The sequence below is a fragment of the Balaenoptera acutorostrata genome, chromosome 15, assembly GCF_949987535.1.
Source record: "Balaenoptera acutorostrata chromosome 15, mBalAcu1.1, whole genome shotgun sequence".
NCBI lineage: Eukaryota > Metazoa > Chordata > Mammalia > Artiodactyla > Balaenopteridae > Balaenoptera > Balaenoptera acutorostrata.
The window spans coordinates 4613787-4633641 of NC_080078.1; the positions used below are offsets into that span (position 1 = coordinate 4613787).

Sequence of the window (19855 nt, forward strand, 5' to 3'; positions counted from 1 at the left end):
TTATCAAGTACTCCAAATGTGTTTGGTAAAACTTTAAAAAAAAAAAAAAAAAAAAAAAAAAACAAACCTATCTAACACGAAGTCTACTATGCAAATACTTTTTTTTTTTTTTTTTTAGATATTTGAAAACACTATAGAAGGCTCCTATGCCCATATCCATTAGAAGAGCCATCACCTTTGAAATGGCACCCTGGAACAACTCCCATGTTTACTGATCTAACTGTATAAAAAACAAGCAAACATTGCCACAGTTTGACACATAATGACCTTTAAAACAAAAAAAGAATCCAATCTTTGAGACTGCATGCATAGCTGTTTTCAAAATCCTACCTTATTGTTTTCAACTAAGAAAAATGATTTTTCACTTATTCTGAAGATGGAGCCTTCATTTACCGTTACAAACTACTGTTTTCTCAAGAATGGTGATCACCTGTGTATATATAGGTGTGGGGTATCAGCATACAGGGCAGGAACATCAAGGAGATAACATATGGAAAAGACCTCTCTAGAAATCCAATTAAATTAAATTTGCTGACACGAAACACCTCTTCAGAGACTCTCAGGAGAAGGCTATCTCTAGAGACGTACCTGGAGCCAGGAAGCTGCACACTCCAACACTGGGATTCGACACACAGCCACTGCCATGGAGACCAGCTTTCCCAACAGGCTCATTCGGCTGTCATCGGCTTTGTTCCCTTGGGGGCTGAAAAGCGATGAGAAAATAATCTGCCGGACAGAGTCCTTGGTTTGCTCCTGGAAATAACTGCACATGATTTCAAGAAGTTGGAGCTCCTGAAGTGAATTCAATCTCTGTAAAACAAATCCAGGAGAAGCGATGAGAAATTCAGCCTATTAATTTCACACAGTGAGAAAACAGAAAACACTGGTTTCCCCAGGGAACTTTTCACCTCCCTAAAGCCCAGGTCCCACGGAGTAGAACTCTCTACTGTTAATCTCTAGAAATACCATTCTACGTCATTATGCATCACCCTAGGGGGCTCAGGATGACCTACAGCGGTTTGAGATTCTCGGTAACAGGCCTTTAAAGTCTCTTCCTTTAACACCATTGAGACATGGTTGTCACAAGCCCCGCAAAACGGGCATTTTGGCTGCTGCTGAAGGAGCAAGGCCAAGGGCGAGGACGGAGCCCCCGATCCGAAGAGCGTTTGTGGTCTGGCCGACGCTTGTCACCGAGAAGGAAAAAGGAGCCGGAGTTTACTTATCGGGGACGCGGCAGCCGGCCGCCCGGCGCACCTTGGGCTGCGCGCCGCGCTCCTTGGGCACCTGGAACACGAACTCTTCGAGCAGCTCCACAGGGCCCTTGTCCACGATGGGCAGCGGCGCGCTCTGCAGCTGGCTGCTGAAGTAGATGTCCAGGTGGTACAGCACCTCCTTGGCGGCGCTGAGAGCGTCGCGGCGCAGGAGCGAGTGGCGGATGTCGCTCATGGTGCCACCTCTGCGGCCGGGGCGCCAGGAGCGCGGCGGGACTTCCGCCCCGGGCCCCGCGGACGCGCCCGCCGCTGCCGAGACAAAGAGGCCGCGAGCCGGCCTCCGCCCGCCGACCCTGAGCCTGGGCGGCGGCGCCCGCCCGCTCCCCCCTCCCCGTTCGGGCCCGCTCAGGGGGCCACCGCCGCCGCCAGCGGCCAGCGGGCGCCCCGAGTGTGCGACTCCGGCGCCACCAAGAGCCCTGGGAACCCGATGCCGCGGAGTCGAAAGGCTGCCGATGCTGAGCGCGGCGACGGCGGCCCGCAAGGGCCAAGCGGAGGCGGTGGCGAGGGCCCGCCCCCTGAGGGCGCCCCCTGGCGGCTCGGCCCGCGGGCGCGGAAGGGCCCCGCCCCTCCCCTGAACCCCGCCCCTGGGCCCCGCGACCGCCGAGCGGGTCCCGAGCGGCCGAGCTGGGGGCCACATCCACCAGCGAACGCACTCTAGGTCTTGTGCGCGCCCCCCAGCCCCGCAAGGCCCGCCCGGAGCTCCCCTTGCTTTCTCTGCGCGGCGTTCAAAGCCTACACGTGTGATTTCATGGAGCTTTTCCAAGGATAGGGTGGTGGTGCAGGGCCGTGGCTCAGGCCTCAGCCGTTCATCTTTAACGTTATATCTAGTCTGAACTCGGGGCTGCGACGACAAATGATGCCTGCCTACCTGAGAGTCCCTATTCCCCAGCCCCCTCCAGATTGGCCCCGCCTGGCCTGGGAGGGCCGTAGGAATCAGGTCTCCTGCTCCTGACCACTAAGACCTGAAAACCTAAACCCTCAGCACTTTCTATGAATCTCTTTTCCTGCATTCATCTCTCTGCAATGAATGAACAGGGGGGTTAGCCTGGGATTTTAAAAACGGCAGAAATGAGTTGAATGTGGCCACAAGAGGCCAGTGGAGGGCAGGCCAGAGGCCACAGGAATGAGCCTTCTGTAAAAGGTCCATTCTGGCCTGAGGGTGGGCCTAGGAGAGGATGCTGGGTGTGGTCAAGGAGATGAAAAAATCCAAGGCCTTTCCCAGGGAAAGATGGAAAGGACATTAAAGAGGGTGCAGCTGGGACAACTTCAAGCCACGGAGACCCTCCTGCACATCAGGGGACACAGCCATAAGGCCCCTCCTGTCCAGGAGCCCAGTGGGAGACCAAGGTCAACTGCAACCTCTGGGAATTCACCTTTGAGCCCCTTGGCACCAGGAATTCAGAGATGCTCCACTCCGGCCGCCTGAATGAACAGAGGATGAGCAAGGGGTATTTCTGCCCCAGGGTTTATTAGCATGGCACCTGGCAAGGCTTAGGCACTCAGTAAACACTAGTTTTCCCTTCCCTTCCTTAGCTACTGAGAGCCAATTCATAAACACAGCGGAAACCGGGAAAAAAGAAATAAACCAATGCTTAGAAACTAAGTATCCAGGACTTCCCTAGTGGCGCAGTGGTTAAGAATCCGCCTGCCAGTGCAGGGGACACGGGTTCGAGCCCTGGTCTGGGAAGATCCCACATGCTGCGGAGCAACTAAGCCCATGCGCCACAACTACTGAGCCTGCGCTCTAGAGCCCATGAGCCACAACTACTGAGCTCGTGTGCCGCAACTACTGAAGCCCGCGCACCTAGAGCCCGTGCTCCGCAAAAAGAGAAGCCACCGCTCGACGCAACTAGAGAAAGCCCACGAGCAGCAACTTAGACCCAATGCAACCAAATAAATAAATAAAAATTTTTAAAAAAAGTATCCATATGTATAAATAAACATATACTATATTTAAAAGGCAGTAACACTCTTCCCATTCTTATTTCTTCTTTCTCTCATAATGTGCGACAGCAGGTAGAAAGATCTCGCGAAGGTTGCTCCAAAGCCCACGGGAGTGAATGTTCCGGTAAACCTGGGGCTCTGCTGATGGGGTCCAGGCCACGTGGGGGCAATGCTGGCAACAGGCTCGGGCACCTCTGTACCACTCGTTAGTGGTCTGGTTGGTAGCGGCCAGGTACAGACAGAAGCACAGGTAGCTCCCCAGGAGGAAGGTCAGCACCACGACAAAGCCCAACAGGAAGACAATCCTCGGGAAGGTCAGGAACAGGTACTGGGGGCAAAGAAGAAGCAGCACGTTAGGCAGCTAGGCTGTGACACGCGTCGGGGTTAGGAACCACCGGCCATGGTCATGTCCATATACACTTCAGAACTGCCTTCCCCTCTCCCCCACCTCCATACACATCTGACCCACTGAACACAAAATCAGAGCCAAAAACAGCACTGACAAACATCCCAGGAAGAATTTCATATGGGATAAATGAAGTGTGTGCATTCAAGGAAAAGGGGAAGGACACTCAGGAGATGATGCCAGTTAGCTATTCAGAAAATAAACAGAGAAATGAATGCAGATCTTAGTTCATACATCAACATAAAGTCCAGACGGACAGAAGAATCAATCTCTCTCTGAAAACAATACGACCCCAGAAATACATGTACAAGGGTATTCACTGTAGCACTGATTTTGACAGCCCCTCTTCCCAAAAGAAACAAGTTAAATGTCCATCCAGGAGGAAGAGTAAAACTCTGGGATAGTCATACTATGGAACAACAAGGAGCCTTTAAATTAGGTCAGTGTCTATGTACTAATTTGGAAAAGATGTTGGTAGTATATTGCCCAACAAGAAAGACAAAATGCAAAAATCACAATGGAATCCTATTTGTGCAAAAACAAAACTAACTCGATGAAAGTGTATGGCCATATAAATAAACATAGAAAAAAAGCCTGAAATGTACACCAAACTATAAAAGTGGTTGTCTCTGGAGAATGAAACTGTTGGGAGGGGAGGGGACTAATTCCCAGTTTATATTTTATTTTTGTCCAAGATGTTTTAAATTTTCTTCCCCCTCCCCACACCCCCGGCTTTATAGAGATATCATTGAAATGTAACATTATGAAAGTTTAAGGTGCATGTAATATACAACATAATGATTATATATATTATATAATGAAATGATTACAATAACGTTAGTTAACACATCTGTCACCTCACAGTTACAATTTGTGTGCCTGTGTTGAGAACCTTTACGAGCTACTCTCCTGGCAACTTTCAAATGTACAATACAGTATTGTTAATTACAGTCACCATGCTGTACATTACATTCCCAGGACTTATTCATCTTTTAACTGGAATAACTACCTTCACTTATTTCCCCCACCTCCCCCCACCCCTAAAAGTTCTGGACTACTTGAATTTTTATAAGTTTGTTTTTATGATAGACAAAGAATTCTGAAACAGTTCAATATTTTTGAAAGTTAGCAGAAAAGAAGTAGATACTTATCAAAACTCCATCAAAACTCCCGATGGGCGAGACTTGCTAACTGAAGTTACAAAGAAAAGAGACAGATTCGATGAGGAAGAATGTCTAAAGCTTTTTAAACAACAAAAAATGAGACACACAAACAGAAAACAAATACAACAAGAATGAACTACCATTATTATCCAAAGACCTCAAATCAAAAGTTATTCTAATATCAAATAGGTAAACAATTAAAGGGCAGAATTCACCAAAAAAGATATACAAATGACTGACAGACAAGGAAAGTAATCAAAAGTAATGAAAGAAATGTAATTTGTAAAAAAGGGTAAACCATATTCTGTCAAACTAGAAGCACTTCCCATCCCAGGCATCATCAATGCCTGCTCTGATGCAGTGAAAGGAACACTTACACACTGCTCTAACCACAGGTTTTAAAAAGCAATTTGACAACATATATCGAAAGACTTATAAATGTTGTCAATCTTTGACCCAGTATTTATGTTCTTGGGAATCTATCCTAAAGAAAGTCCTAAATACAAAAGCAAAACCATATACACAAGATTACCCATTGCAAAGGGGAAAATGCACTTCACGAGTGGAGGGAACTGGTGGTCTCCTCCTTAAACCAATGAATCAACCCGGGCTTCACTGCTCCTATGTCACCTGATGGGATGCACTATGAAATACACATCCCTACCTAGGAAGCATTTTTGCCAAAAATATTTAACTTGAATCTAATCAAGGCTCTAGAACTAACTTCCAGTTTACACTAATATAAAGAAAGAGAGAAAAATTAGATGACAATTAGGAAAAGAAAAATCTAGAACATGGGACATTTTAAAAGATAACTAGACTGCTAAATGTCAATTTAATGAAAAAAAAGCAGGGGCATTATTTTAGAATAAAAGGACATAATATTCAAATGTAATGCATAACTATAAAATGGAATCTGGTTCAAGGAGGTAAAAGAGCTATAAAAGATATATTTGAAACAATGGGGAGATCTGAATATGGGCTAGAGAGTATATAGATTTATTATTACTTTTCTTACATGGGATAATAGAATTGTAGATACGTATGAGAACGTTGACATTCTGAAAAAATGCATGCTCAGGTATTTAGGGGTGAAGCAACATCGTCTCCAACTTATTTCTAATAATACAGAAAAATATATACACACGTATAGAAAGGAAACAGATTAAAATGTTAACAATTTTAAAATCTAGGTGGAAGGTATATGGGTAGTCACTCTGTTATTCTTTTAACTTTTCAGTATGATTACAAATTTACATAATTGGAAAAAACTTGAGAATAAAAACTATTCAAGGGGCTTCCCTGGTGGCGCAGTGGTTGAGAATCTGCCTGCCAATGCAGGGGACACGGGTTCGAGCCCTGGTCTGGGAAGATCCCACATGCCGCGGAGCAACTAGGCCCGTGAGCCACAACTACTGAGCCTGCGCGTCTAGAGCCTGTGCTCCCAACAAGAGAGGCCGCGATAGTGAGAGGCCCGCGCACCGTGATGAAGAGTGGCCCCTGCTTGCCACAACTAGAGAAAGCCCTCCCACAGAAACGAAGACCCAACACAGCCAAAAATAAATTAATTAATTAAAAAAAAAAAACTATTCAAGGTTAAAACAACAAGGAGGTATCATGACATACCTATCAGAACATCTGAAGTGAAAATCAGTGATAATGATAAACCTGGCAAAGATGCAGAGAAACCACTTACTCCCGCGTCCCTGGTGGGGAGAATGTAGAAAGGTACAAGCACTCTGCAAAACAGTGTGGTACTCCTTTTCAAAACCTAAAATGGACTTACCATACAACCCAACAATCACACTGAAGACTTCTTTTCACACAGCAGCTTCTAAACCAATGTTCATAGCAGCCTCATTAGTGATAGCCAAACACTGGAAATCACCCAAACGTCATTCAAAGGGTAACTGATTAAACAAACTGTGATCCATTCTCACCATGGAAAACTATACGGCAGTAAGAAGGAATGAATTACTGATATATGCAACCACTAGGATGAATTTCAAGGAAACTGTGCTGAGTGAAAAAAACCAAACACAAAATGCTACTGTAGGATTCCATGTATGTAACAATAAATAACATAATAACAGAGATAGAAAACAGATGAGTGGTGGCTGGGCATTAGGGATGTGGGGAGGAGGATGTGGGTATCAGGGATAACACAGGGAGTCTGTGGTGATGGACAGAAGAGCACCTTGGTTGTGGTGGCAATTATTCAAAGCTACACATGTGACAAACTGCACAGAGCTACACACATAACACAAACGAACACATATATAACTGGCACTGTGGACTGTGCCCATGTCAATTTCTTGCTTTTGTGCTGTGATTGCATAGGGATTCTGGCATGGGGAGAGGAGCTTAGGGGTGCACAGGATTCCTGTAACCTCCTGTAAATCAATCATTATTTCAAAATAAGAGTTAAAAAGATGCAGGCTTTAGGACTATGTGCGTATTTTATCACATTAAGACAATATCCTTCAATTCCTATTTTCTAAGTGCTTTTATTATAATGGGTATTGAATTTTTTGAAAGGCTTTTCAGCATCTAGAGAAATAATCATATCATTGTTCCCAATACTTAATAATGTTGTATAAGATACTAATCAATTTCCCAATATTGAACCAACCTTGCATTCACTTAATACATCCCACTTGCTCATTTTATTTTCTTTTAAACAAAAGGAAAAAAAACACTCAAGGAGAATTAGGCAGTTACCTAAAAAAAGACTGCTCATAAGCCATTTCCCATAAATGAAATAGAAATCTTTTAGCAATCAAATGAGTTTTTAAAGAATGGCTTTGACTTTTACATTACGGTAAATTAATGGGCAAAGAATAATAGTCTTTTCAATAAATGATGCTGGAACAACTGGATATCCACAAACTAAAGAATAAAGTTGGAACCTTACCAAACACAATGTATAAAAATTAACTCAAAATGATCAAAGACCTAAATATAAGAGCTAAAATTATAAAATACTTTAAAGAATATTTAAGTGTAAACCTTCATGATCTTGGATTAAGCAATGATTTCTTAGCTACGACACTACAGCAAAAGCAACGAAAGAAAAAAATAAATTGAACATCAAAATTTAAAACTTCTGTGCTTCAAAGAAAACTATCAAAAAAGTGAAAAGACAACCAACAGAATGGGAGAAAATATTTGCACATCATGTATCTGATAAGGGTCAAGTGTCCAGAATATAAAAAAGAACTCTTGCAACATAAGAATAAAAGACAACCCAAATAAAAACGAGCTGCTTCTTCCTTAAACTTTCTTCTCCAAAGAAGATATACTAATGGCCAATAAGCACATGAAAAGATGCTCAATATCATTAGTCATTAGGGTAAATGCAAATCAAACCACAGTAACGTATCACTTCATACCCACTATATGGCTATAATAAAAAAAAAAAGATAATAACAAGTATTGTTAAGAATGTGGAGAAATTAGAACCTTCATAGATTGCTGGTGGGAATGTAAATGATGCAAATGTTTTGGAAATCAGTCTGGTGGTTCCTCAAATGATTACAACGGAATGTTATTTAGCCATAAAAAGGAATGAAGCACTGATTCATGCTACAACATGAATAAGCTTTGAACATACTATGCTAAGTGAAAGAAACCAGCTCAAAAGGCTACATATTGTATGATTCCATTTATGTGAAACGACCAGAAAAGGCAAACCCATAAAGACAGAAAGTAAACTGGTGGCTGCCTGGGTCTGGGGAAAAAGGGAATGGGGAGTGACTGCTAGTAGATAAGAGTTTCTTTTGTGGATGGTGAGATGTTCTGAAATTAGACTGTGGTGATGGTTACGTGGTTCTGTGAATATATTAAAACCACTGAACTGTATGCTTTAAAAGGGTGAATCTTATGGTGTGGGAATTATATATCGATTTTTAAAAATTATATATCAATTTTTTAAAAAGGAATGCCTTCACGTTTTGACTCAGAAAACAAATGCCCTTTTTCCAATTTTGAAACCTGAAGTCAGAAACATACAGCCCACAACATAATTACCTGAATATTAATTACCTGAATAACAAAGACAGTGTCAACCACCTGCAAGTGTCCAAAGTCATCGACGTAAGGCTCCAGGTACAAGTCCGACACCATCACCAGCTGGACCAGAAACACGGTGCTCACCACAGCCATGGTGGCAGCCGAGGCCGTCAACGTCAAGAGGTAGAAGAGGAAGTACCTGATGTTCCAGGCCCCGATGCAGTTGTTCACCCACACACAGTGATGGTCAAAGCGGTGCACACACTGGTTACACACACCTGCACAGAAACGGGGAGGCACAACCCTGCGTCGATCCTTGATAACGACACCATGCACACCTACTGAGAGTTTCACACGCTGACACTAGCAGTATGAGCTGGCAGTGCCAATGGCAGCTGCTGTCACCAAGCTTTCAGAACCGAAGGGGACAATACAGTAGCCAATACAGTAGCCACATGTGAGTACTGAGCCCTTGGAACGTGGCTACAAGAGAAACTTGAAAGAATACTTTGTTGATATTGATAAATGCAGAGGTGTTTTTCAATTATGCATTGCTCCTTTGAGATAAATGTGAATAATGCTGAGATGACAAAATAATTAGTGAACTTACTTAACTTGGACATAATTTTAAAACTGATGCTTTTGCTTTAAAGTCAAATCAATTCTTCTGATAAAGACGAACCATTATGTCCATATAGATATGGATATTAAAGAAAAATGCTGGTTTATTTATTTATTTGTTTATTTATTTATTTATTTTGGTTGCGTTGGGTCTTCATTGCTGTGCACGGGCTTTCTCTAACAGCGGTTAAGTGGGGGCTACTCTTCATTGCGGTGCGCGGGCTCCTCATTGCTATGGCTTCTCTTGTTGCAGAGCACGGGCTCCAGGCGTGTGGGCTTCAGTAGTTGTGGCACGCGAGCTCAGTAGTTGTGGCTCACAGGCTCTAGAGCGCAGGCTCAGTAGTTGTGGCACATGGGTTTAGCTGGTCTGTGGCGTGTGGGATCTTTCTGGACCAGGGCTCGAATCCGTATCCCCTGCATTGGCAGGTGGATTCTTAACCACTGTGCCACCAAGGAAGTCCCAAGAAAAATGATGTTTTGGTACTGATTCAGTCATTGAAAAACTTTTAAGAATGTCTAGAATAGCTTCGGTATGTGAATCAGCTCTTCCAACTATAAATTTTATGAAATCTAAATACAGATCAAGAATTTCCAATAAAAATTTAGTGTCTATTGATTGAGATGTACTGTAAATGTAAAAAACACGGAATTGCAAGGAATTAGTATGAAAAGAGAATATAAAAAAATCCACGAGGGGGCTTCCCTGGTGGCGCAGTGGTTGAGAATCCGCCTGCCAATGCAGGGGACACGGGTTCAAGCCCTGGTCTGGGAAGACCCCACATACCGCGGAGCAACTGGGCCCGTGAGCCACAATTACTGAGCCTGCGCATCTGGAGCCTGTGCTCCGCAACAAGAGAGGCCGCGACAGTGAGAGGCCCGCGCACCGCGATGAAGAGTGGCCCCCGCTTGCCGCAACTAGAGAAAGCCCTCGCACAGAGACGAAGACCAACACAGCCATAAATAAAAATAAATAAATAAATAATAAACCCAAAAGTTTAAAAAAAAAAAGAATCCACGAATGATATTTTTATACTGATTACATGTTAAAATGGTATTTTAGATATCTTAAGGGACATATAATTAAAATAAATTTTTCCTATTTCTTTTTACTTTTGCAACATGGCTACTAGAAAATTTTAAATCACATCGGTGGCTCACATTATATTTTTGTTGGACAGCACTAATCTAGAATCTTGGCCACTGCCCAGAAGAGTAGCCTCTGCCAGGACTGAAGTCTGCAAACACAACATCTTACAGAAACATCTCTTGAGCAGCAAGCACTGCCACGTGGCAAAGGAAGGGCTATTTTGCCCAGAGCTGAAGGTTACCCACTACAGGAGAACATAAGACCTCACCTCTAGGCATCTCAAAGAAACCACTATCTAACTATCCCCAACCAGCAGAGGCCACCTCATGTCTGGAGGTCAAATGGCCCTGCTTCTAGATTTATGTAACATTCCCTTACAGACGAAGCCCACTTGTCCGCTGTGCGAGGGCAGAGCTGGAGGGGCCAGAACCAGACTCACTGCAGTGCTTGGATCGCGCTGGTTTCCTTAAACCACAAGTAGAACACCTCATGTTCTTTGGGAACATCCCTTCATCAAATTCATAAACTTGAAGAAACAGTAATTCATTTGCTTTTGTTATGGTACCTGAAAAAAGGAAGGACAAGTGTCAGTTTCGAGCAATACAGTGGACCAGATGTTCACACAATCTGTCCTGGCAAAGCACAACTAAAACTGCTGTATTTAATATTCCAAATAATTTATTTTTTAAATTAACAGCTTTGAGATATAGTTCATAAACCCAATTCACCCGTTTAAAGTGTACCATCCAATGGTTTTTATTTTTAATTAATTAAGTTATTTATTATTTATTTTTGGCTGCATTGGGTCTTCATTGCTGCTCGCAGGCTTTCTCCAGTTGTGGCGAGCAGGGTCTACTCTTCGTTGAGGTGCGCGGGTTTCTCATTGTGGTGGCTTCTCTTATCGCGGAGCACAGGCTCTAGGTGCACGGGCTTCAGTAGTTGTGGTGCATAGGCTCAGTAGTTGTGGCACACGGGCTCAGTAGTTGTGGCATGTGGGCTCAGTTGTTGTGGTGCAGGGCTCAGTAGTTGTGGTGTGCGGGCTCAGTAGTTGTGGCATGTGGGCTCAGTAGTTGTGGCATGCGGTCTCAGTAGTTGTGGCACGCGGTCTCAGTAGTTGTGGCACGTGGGCTCAGTAGTTGTGGCACGTGGGCTCAGTAGTTGTGGCATGCGGGCTCAGTAGTTGTGGCATGCGGTCTCAGTAGTTGTGGCATGTGGGCTCAGTAGTTGTGGCACACGGGCTCAGTAGTTGTGGTGCACGGGCTTAGTTGCTCCGCGGCATGTGGAGTCTTCCCAGACCACGGCTCAAACCCGTGTCCCCTGCATTGGCAGGCGGGCTCTTAACCACTGCACCCACAGGGAAGCCCCCATTCAGTGGTTTTTATAGTCACAGAGTTGTACCACCACCACCACACTCAACTTGAGAACACTTTCATCACCCCAAAACGAAATCCTTTCAGCAGTCATTCTCCACTTCTCTCTAATCCCACAACCCCTGGCAACTGCTAATCGATTCTCTGTCTCTATGGACTTGCCTTTTTTGGATACTTCATATAAATGGAATCATACAATATGTGGTCTTTTGTATCTGGCTTCTTTCATTGAGCATAATGTTTCCAAGGCTCACCCATGTTATAGGATGCATAAGTACTTCATTCCTCCTTATGGTTGAATAACATTCCATCAAATAGGTATATCGCATTTTATTTATCTGTTCATTAATTCATGGACATTTGGTCCTTCAAGGATAGAAAAGATTAAAATAAGTGGATGGGGACTTCCCTGGTGGTGCAGTGGTTAAGAATCCACCTGCTAATGCAGGAGACACAGGTTCGAGCCCTGGTGGGGGAAGATCCCACATGCTGCGGAGTAAGTTAAGCCCATGCATCACAACTACTGAGCCTGCGCAGCTAGAGCCCGTGCTCTGCAACAAGAGAAGCCACTGCAGTGAGAAGCCCGTGCACCGCAATGAAGAGTAGCCCCCGCTCACCGCACCTAGAGAAAGCCCGCGCGCAGCAACGAAGACCCAACGCAGCCAAAAATTTAAAATAAATAAATAAATAAATTTATTAAAATAAGTGGATGGGAAAAATATACCAAGCAAGTATATATCTAAAAACAGTGTAATAATAAATATTAGTATCAGACAAAGGAGACTTGAGAGCAAAGAGTATTACTAGTAACAAAGAGGCTCATTGTATTTTGAAAAAAGATTCAAGAGATAATACTAATTCTAAACTTGAATACATCTAATATGAGTATATATAACTATTGTACACACACACACACATATAATAGCTTCAAAATATGTGAAGGAAAAATCTGTCAAATCTACCATCAGAATGAGATCACATACCTCTCTCAGTAATCAAACAAAAATATTAGTATGAATATAAAAAATCTGAACATAACATCTTGATCTAATGGACTTATATGGTTGCCTGTGCCCAAGAACTAGAAAATACAATACTCTTTTCAAGAACACGTGGATCATTTACAGAAACTGACCACATGCCTGGGCATAATGCAAATAACAGTAACAACTTTAAAAGAAACAGTATCATATAGACTGCAAGCTCTGTATATAACACAATTAAGTGATAATGTTTAAATAGTTCTAAATAGTCTGTGGGACAAAGAAGAAAAAATAAAACTAGAAAACATTTAAAACTGAAAGATCATGCAAACCCTACATATCAAATTTTTCCCAAAGCCCTTGGAGGGATCACTATTCGTTTGTAGCACTGTCAGTGAGACAGACAGTTGATCTGTCACCATTTTCTATACTAAGAGCCTCAACTTACCAGGGTTTGTTTCACAACTTAGGGCAAAAAAAACCAGATTTACAATCAGCAGCAGATAAGGCAGAAAAAGGTAATTCAAGGAGAACTCCAGCTCTTGACAGAGGCCAAATATTTCCCAGGTGTATTCAGTATAAACCATCCCTTGCAAGATGAGATGCAGGATAACAAAGGTGTGGTTTCTGAAAGGACACAGGTACATGACTTGTTCACAGAGGCTTCTCTGTGAAAAAATCACACCACACTACAGAAGGTGAACCAACGGACAACCACTTCCTTTGGGTTTGAGACAACAGTAAGAATTACATTAGAAATCATGTGAAACATTTCACCTAGTGCCTACCACATAGTAAGTACTCAATAAATGTTATCTATTATAATCATCATCTTTGTTGGGAATTGAGGTCTCAGTATCAGTATATATTTTTTACAGAAATGCATGCCAATACTTTCCCATTCTTTAAGTATTGATACTTAAAATTAGATATGTCAAATCCCCAGAGATAAAAGGCAGATTATCTGTCAGTAAAGGTTCTGAACCCAGGACTCTTGATCCCTCCAGCATCCCTCCCTGTATCACACTGGAAACAAACAAGGAACCTCCTAGAGCTAGAGGACAGCAACAGTTAACCATCGAAACAGAAAAGAAGATAATACTTAAACTCTGAAATATAAATACCGTGTATGGAAGAGGTAATGAAGAAATCTTAGCATGGCTCTCCGAAGGCATTCTGGAATTATATATGAAAATATCTGAAACAAAAGAAAAGAGAAAGGTTCAGTTTCATTTCTCTTTCTCCCCACTCCTAAACAAATTAGATGCTTCACTTTTAGCCAGCAATATTGGTGATATAAAGGCATGTTTCTGCATGTGAGCAGAGAAGAGATTTAAGTGAGAATAAAGAGGTGGGCTTCCCTCAGCTGGCCTTCCTTTGATGTCAACTCCTCCATTTCCATCCTGACCCCAAACAAGGCACTAAGTCTGGGTCTTCAGGCAAAGGGAGGTGAGCAGAGGGGCTGGATCAGGTAATGCTGATGTGAACTGTTAATGTAGCCTTTCCCTGCCTTGGGTTCAATCCTAGGTTCCAGAGTCTACCTCCAGATCACAGAGCATTAGCCCAGGTCCCCCCACCAGGCCAACACCTTCCCAAGGCTGCTCACCCTAATTCTGCTCACTTTGATCCCTGGAGGAGTGTGGGTAGCCCGATGTTCAGCTTTCTACTCACACTACCCCCAGTTTCACCCATCAGGCCCCTCCAGGCAGTCACCGCTCACATCCATGCCCAATTACAGGCATCAACTCTAGAGAAAAACAGCCAACCTTGAGAATGCTATCTTCTCTTAAAGCATCATCAAAAGATTACTTTCGGGGGCTTCCCTGGTGGCGCAGTGGTTGAGAATCTGCCTGCTAATGCAGGGGACACGGGTTCGAGCCCTGGTCTGGGAAGATCCCACATGCCACGGAGCAGCTGGGCCCGTGAGCCACAATTGCTGAGCCTGCGCGTCTGGAGCCTGTGCCCCGCAACGGGAGGGGCCGCGATGGAGAAAGGCCCGCGCACCGCGATGAAGAGCGGTCCCCGCACCGCGATGAAGAGTGGCCCCCGCTTGCCGCAACTGGAGAAAGCCCTCGCACGAACCGAAGACCCAATACAGACAAAAATAAATTAATTAATTAATTAAAAAGAAAATCCTTAAAAAAAAAAAAAAAAAAGCACTTATCACAGTTTGTAATTATAAAAAAAAAAAAAAAAAAAAAAGATTACTTTCGGGACTTCCCTGGTGGTCCAGTGGTAAAGAATCCACCTTCATGCAGGGGATGAGGGTTCAATCCCTGGTCGGGGAACTAACATCCCACATGCCCCGGGGCAAGGAAGCCCACGTGCCACAACTATTGAGCACACGAGCCTCAACGAGAGAGCCCGCGTGCTGCAAACTACAGAGCCCACGTGCTCTGGAGCCCGTGTGCCACGACTAGAGAGAGAAAACCCACGCACCACAACTAGAGAGAAGTCTGAGCGCTGCAACTAGAGAGAAGCCCAAGCACCGGAACGAAGAGATCCCGCATACCTCAACAAAGATCCTGTGTGCCGCAACTAAGACCCGACACAGCCCAAAAAAAAGGAAAATAAATAAATTAAATAAATTTTTTAAAAAAAGATTACTTTCAACAGCAACAAAAACAAAAACAGAAAGATAGAGACTTTCAAATACACTGCAAGTGCCATAAATGAAAGAACAAGTGAACGAACGAATAAAAAATGGCATCTCTTTTTTGTTCTGACAGAAAACTGGTGAGCCTTTTAGACCAGTGGTATTCAAAATCCCGTGGTCTCCAACCATCACTGTTACCTGTGCTCCTCTTCTGACCAGGCCTTTCAAGCAATGGGTTTTCGAGCAGATGCAGATCGTAACAACACCAATCAGCATAAAAGCCAAGTAGAACAAGAAGAGAACCAGAAAGTCCATCCTGGGGCTACAAAGGAACAGAAAGAGTGTGATTATTACTGAGGGATATAGTCCAATGCATATTCTCAGACATCAATTCCCTAAGTGACTCCACACAGAATTCTTCATCCTTCAAGCACAAATTGCCTCTCAGTGGGGCTTCCCACCTGGTCACCCTTCAAAAGTTTCCTAATCAAACCACTGTGGTCTGCCTTGTGGCATCTCCTGCCTGCAAATCCCAAAATAAGTGGGGAAGAATATGCAAAATGCATCCCCCTTCCCTCCCACAGCGATAAATCAGTCTTTTACTCCCCTGAATATAAATATTCACAATGACATTGATATGAATGTACCCAAAAGAATCTACTGACATTGCTCTTGGAACAAGCATCCACCAGAGGCACTCAGGGGCCCCCAGCCAGGATCAGGCGTGCTGTCCTATGAAGATCCCTCCAGGGCAGTGACCACAACACTCAGGGATCACCCAGGGGGACCAGAGTCCACACACAAGCCTGTATTAAGAAACTGGAAATGGTTACTTTTGGCCTTGGCAGATATGGTTCTGGGCAGAACTTCCAATTAAGATAACCAAACTAGAAACTCCTCACGAGATAAGACAGAGGAAAGAAAGAGCAGCAATTCTCACGAGGTGATTCAGGGTCCCCAGCCTACATATTTCTTTTGTTTAGATAGTTTTCAGCCGGCAGCTCGGGCATTCCTCCTCCGAACATTCACGGAGAATCCAAACGGCATCTCCTCTTGTTCAGCGGCATGCGCCTGGCACAACAGGTGGCACCCAAAGCTGCAGGAGACATGGCTCCTCTAGGAAGCTGGATCTGGCTGCAGAGACATCAATTCAACCCTCACATAATATGATAGGCTAGGAGTCAGGGGCGGAATACATTGTGTAAAAGAATTTGGAAGTCAAGGGGTGTTGAGACCCCGCAGGGTGAACGGGGCTGTAAGATTCCTAGACAAAAAGCTCATTGGGAAGAAATAACCCGGGAGCCTTGGATCTCGGTGTTTATCCCTATACCTGAGGAGCCCACGCTGGGGACCCGACAGAAGAGCATTCCCGAGGCTACTCTCCGTCCTCAGATCCCAGCGGGTGGGCCTGGCCGGAGCTTTCCCCGGGAGCCGAAACCGGGGTTGGGCGGATGGGGGGGTGCAGAAAGATCGGAGGGGACACTGGGGGTGTCTGTGCGCCGGGAGGGGTGGAGGTGGGGCTGCAGCTCCATACACAAGGGGGAAGGGCGGGTCAGACAGGGAGACGAAGGGCCCCGTGCCAGCCCGGTTGTCTAATAGGCCAGCGGAGGCGGACTTACCGCCGAGACCTGTCTACCGCCAGCTGCACCTGATCCGCGCGTCTAGGGCGCGTCCCCAGACTTCCGGCGGAGCCGTGACGTCATCACGCGCCGCCGTCGGCCAGGCCGACTTCCGGCGGAAGTGCGCGCGGACAGCTGAGGGGGGTGTGGGGCTGCCGCTCGTGTTCTGCACCCTCGGAGTAGTCTCTCGCTTCCCGCCTTGGCTCCTCCAGAATGTGGTCAAGTCTGACGGCCGGGAGGTCCAGCTTTATAGAGCCGTTGCCAGAAATCTTACAAAGAGACTGTCCCAGGCCTGGTGCGGGCGAGGACGCCGGTGTTGTGAAGCGGACGAGCCGCCCACCGGCCTGGGTAGAGCCCAGTCATGGCTCGGCTCCCAGCCGAGCAGCGACCCCGGGCGGCCCAGGGCAGGCACACCTAGGGGCTCATACCCTGTGTCTTAGTGGTGGACAGAGTTCGCTTTGCTTTCTGCCAGTCACACCGTTGGGACCTGTCTGAACCGTTCCAGTGTCTTTGCTCCTGCTGTCTCAGAACACCTCTGAACATCCTGCCCCTGGGAACATGACGATTGTTTGACTCCAAACCTAGAGGATAAGAAGGAAGGCTGTTTAATGATAGTTGAACCTGGAGAAAAGCTGCTTCCAAACATAGCATTGACAGGTCCCCTGTGGGGTGTCCCTTTTACCCTGAACGCCTCTGAATCCGCTGAGACCAGTCTATTCTCGATGCCTCTGAAAACCTGTCTGTAACTTGAGCCAGGCCTATCCTCCTTTTGAGGGGAAATGTCTGTGATCTCCAAACACTGGCATTAAAGCGCTTCTCTTTTCCGGTCTTTGCTACCTACCCAGCTTACAGCTTCATAATTCTTTTTTTTTTTTTTTCCTTTTTAAAAAACTTATCAAGCTGGGCACTTTCTGATACATTGTGTGAAAGGCCTTCACGAACTTGTGGACACAGAGTTGAAAAACAAAACCCCAAAATCAGAAAATGTGATACCACCAGGGAGGAGTGTGGTTATGGATGCAGCCTCATCACGTATGCAGAGTGACTGGACCTCATCAGCGTCTCCCGCTGACTCCTCACCCTGCTGGTTAGTTCTGAGCTGGTTGGTGGTTAAGTATTTTGATTAGCTTTCCTCACTCATAAATGCCGAATTTTAGTTTTAACCCCATTCATTTTTTTCTCTGGATGGTTTCAGTTGAGCCTAACTTTAAATCTTCGTTTGATTACCTGTGGTGTTCTGCGCTGGACTGCTTTTCTTTCATTTCTTAAAATTTATGCAAGTAATACAATATTGTGTTCTCCTTGTAAAAGAGTCAAACTATACAAAACAAAACCAGAAACCTCCCTTGACCATCACCCCTCCCAAATCTCAGTCCCTTGGCAGGATTAATCACTTATTTAGTGTGTTATCTTCCATAACTCTTTTATACAGTTATACATATTTACTTATTACACAAATATGTATTGAGTACACAGTATATGCCAGGCACTGTTTTAGGCACTGGGAACATAGCAATAAAACAGAAAAATCCCTGAACGTCATAGTTTACATTCTAGAGTGTACATACACATTTATAATTATTTGTTTACCGAAATAGCATTATCTTATACATAATGGTTCTACATCTTGCTTTCTTTTTATTTTCCCCAAAATATGTCTTGGTGATCCTTCCACACCAATACGTATATATTTGCTATATCTTATTTACCTCATTATGTGCAATTCATTGTTTAGCTGAGCCATAACTCATCTGCCAGGGTCCCAAACTCTAGTGCCTACAGGGGATATGCAGGTAACAAATCAGTAAAGTGACAAAGTGGAGCAAGTGTGTTTTGTTCTAAGCAGAAGTAGCTATTTACACAGACCAAAGGATTGTTGACTTGAATTCCAGTGTTTTAAGAGTATTTGAAAACCTGGATTTTTATGACATAAATCAAATTTTTTAATGTTGGCAACTAATTCAAGATTTTAAAACACTGTTCAGGCTAAGCACAACATACCTTCAGGACAAATCTAGCCTAAGGGCCACCAGTTCGTGACCTTTAATATAATGGTCCTATTACTAAACATTTAGGTTAATTTCACATTTTGCTATTACAAACTGTGCTGAAGTGAAAATACCTTCATGAACTTCATTACACACAAGTAGGTGTATTTTTCTAGGACAGCTACAGGAAGTAGAATTTCTGGGCCACAGAATATATAGGCATTTTTAATTTTAATAAATACTAAATTGCTCTTGCACTACAAATGTCTGAGAGAGCCTGTTTCTCCAAACCCTTGCCAACATTTGATAGATCGGCTTCTGCTTTTTTTTTTTTTTTTTTTTGGCACCGCCATGAGACTTGTGGGATCTTAGGTCCCTAACCAGGGATTGAACCCCAGGCCACAGCACTCTGGACCGCCAGGGAATTCCCAGATCAGCTCCTTTAATATGTACATTCTGATGGGTTAAATGGCGTTTTATTTATTTATTTGCTCACTACACACTTATGTAGCACCTGCTGGGTTCCAGGTACTGTTCTATTTAGTTTAAAATTTTAAAATATTTATCATTTAATCTTTATAGTAACTCTATGAGATAAGTACTATTATTAATATAATACCACTTTTATAGATGAGGAAATGGAGGCATAGAGAAGTTAAATAATTTTCCTTCAGGCCGTAGAGTTAAAAAGTATTAGAGCCACGATTCAAACTCAGGCCATTGGGCTAAAGAATCAGTGTGCTTAATTGCTGTGCTGGGCTGTCTTCACTACAGCTGGCTGGTTTCTAGTGATGTT

General features: G+C 44.2%; 2 protein-coding genes across 7 annotated transcripts in view; both read right to left on the reverse strand.

Annotated features, from left to right (window-relative positions):
* Window positions 1-1744, reverse strand: part of INTS15 (integrator complex subunit 15) — a 10384-nt gene extending 8640 nt beyond the window's left edge. The window contains 2 exon segments of the mRNA XM_007186752.2: window positions 589-810; window positions 1255-1744. Of these exon segments, the coding sequence (XP_007186814.2) occupies window positions 589-810; window positions 1255-1446 (414 nt within the window). The 5' untranslated portion in view covers window positions 1447-1744.
* A 1450-nt stretch (window positions 1745-3194) lies between these two features.
* On the reverse strand, window positions 3195-17156 carry ZDHHC4 (zinc finger DHHC-type palmitoyltransferase 4). Of its 6 annotated transcripts, none has more exons than XM_007186746.3 (8): window positions 17072-17156; window positions 16419-16586; window positions 15651-15774; window positions 13981-14054; window positions 13305-13483; window positions 10943-11068; window positions 8829-9073; window positions 3195-3543 (listed from the first exon to the last, which is right to left on the reverse strand). In XM_007186746.3, exons 2-8 carry the CDS (start codon window positions 16475-16477, stop codon window positions 3253-3255), a joined length of 1098 nt encoding a protein of 365 aa, XP_007186808.2. In that variant the 5' UTR covers window positions 16478-16586; window positions 17072-17156; the 3' UTR covers window positions 3195-3252. The 6 variants fall into 6 exon arrangements, with proteins under 6 accessions (XP_007186808.2, XP_057385935.1, XP_057385939.1 ...); XM_057529952.1 differs by having other exon boundaries at window positions 16419-16548; window positions 17072-17113; XM_057529956.1 differs by lacking the exon at window positions 16419-16586 and having other exon boundaries at window positions 17072-17153.
* Between the last annotated feature and the right edge of the window lie 2699 nt (window positions 17157-19855).

What these genes read in the sequence shown, in the direction of transcription:
- ZDHHC4 (XM_007186746.3), bottom strand. Translation starts at nt 16,477, where the DNA reads ATGTTCGGAGGAGGAATGCCCGAGCTGCCGGCTGAAAACTATCTAAAC. An exon ending in TGGTCAGAAGAGGAGCACAG is followed by an intron (nt 14,055 to 15,650) that starts GTAACAGTGATG and finishes CTTTTGTTTCAG; the next exon opens with ATATTTTCATATATAATTCC. An exon ending in AAGTTGTGAAACAAACCCTG is followed by an intron (nt 11,069 to 13,304) that starts GTAAGTTGAGGC and finishes TCCTTTTTTCAG; the next exon opens with GTACCATAACAAAAGCAAAT.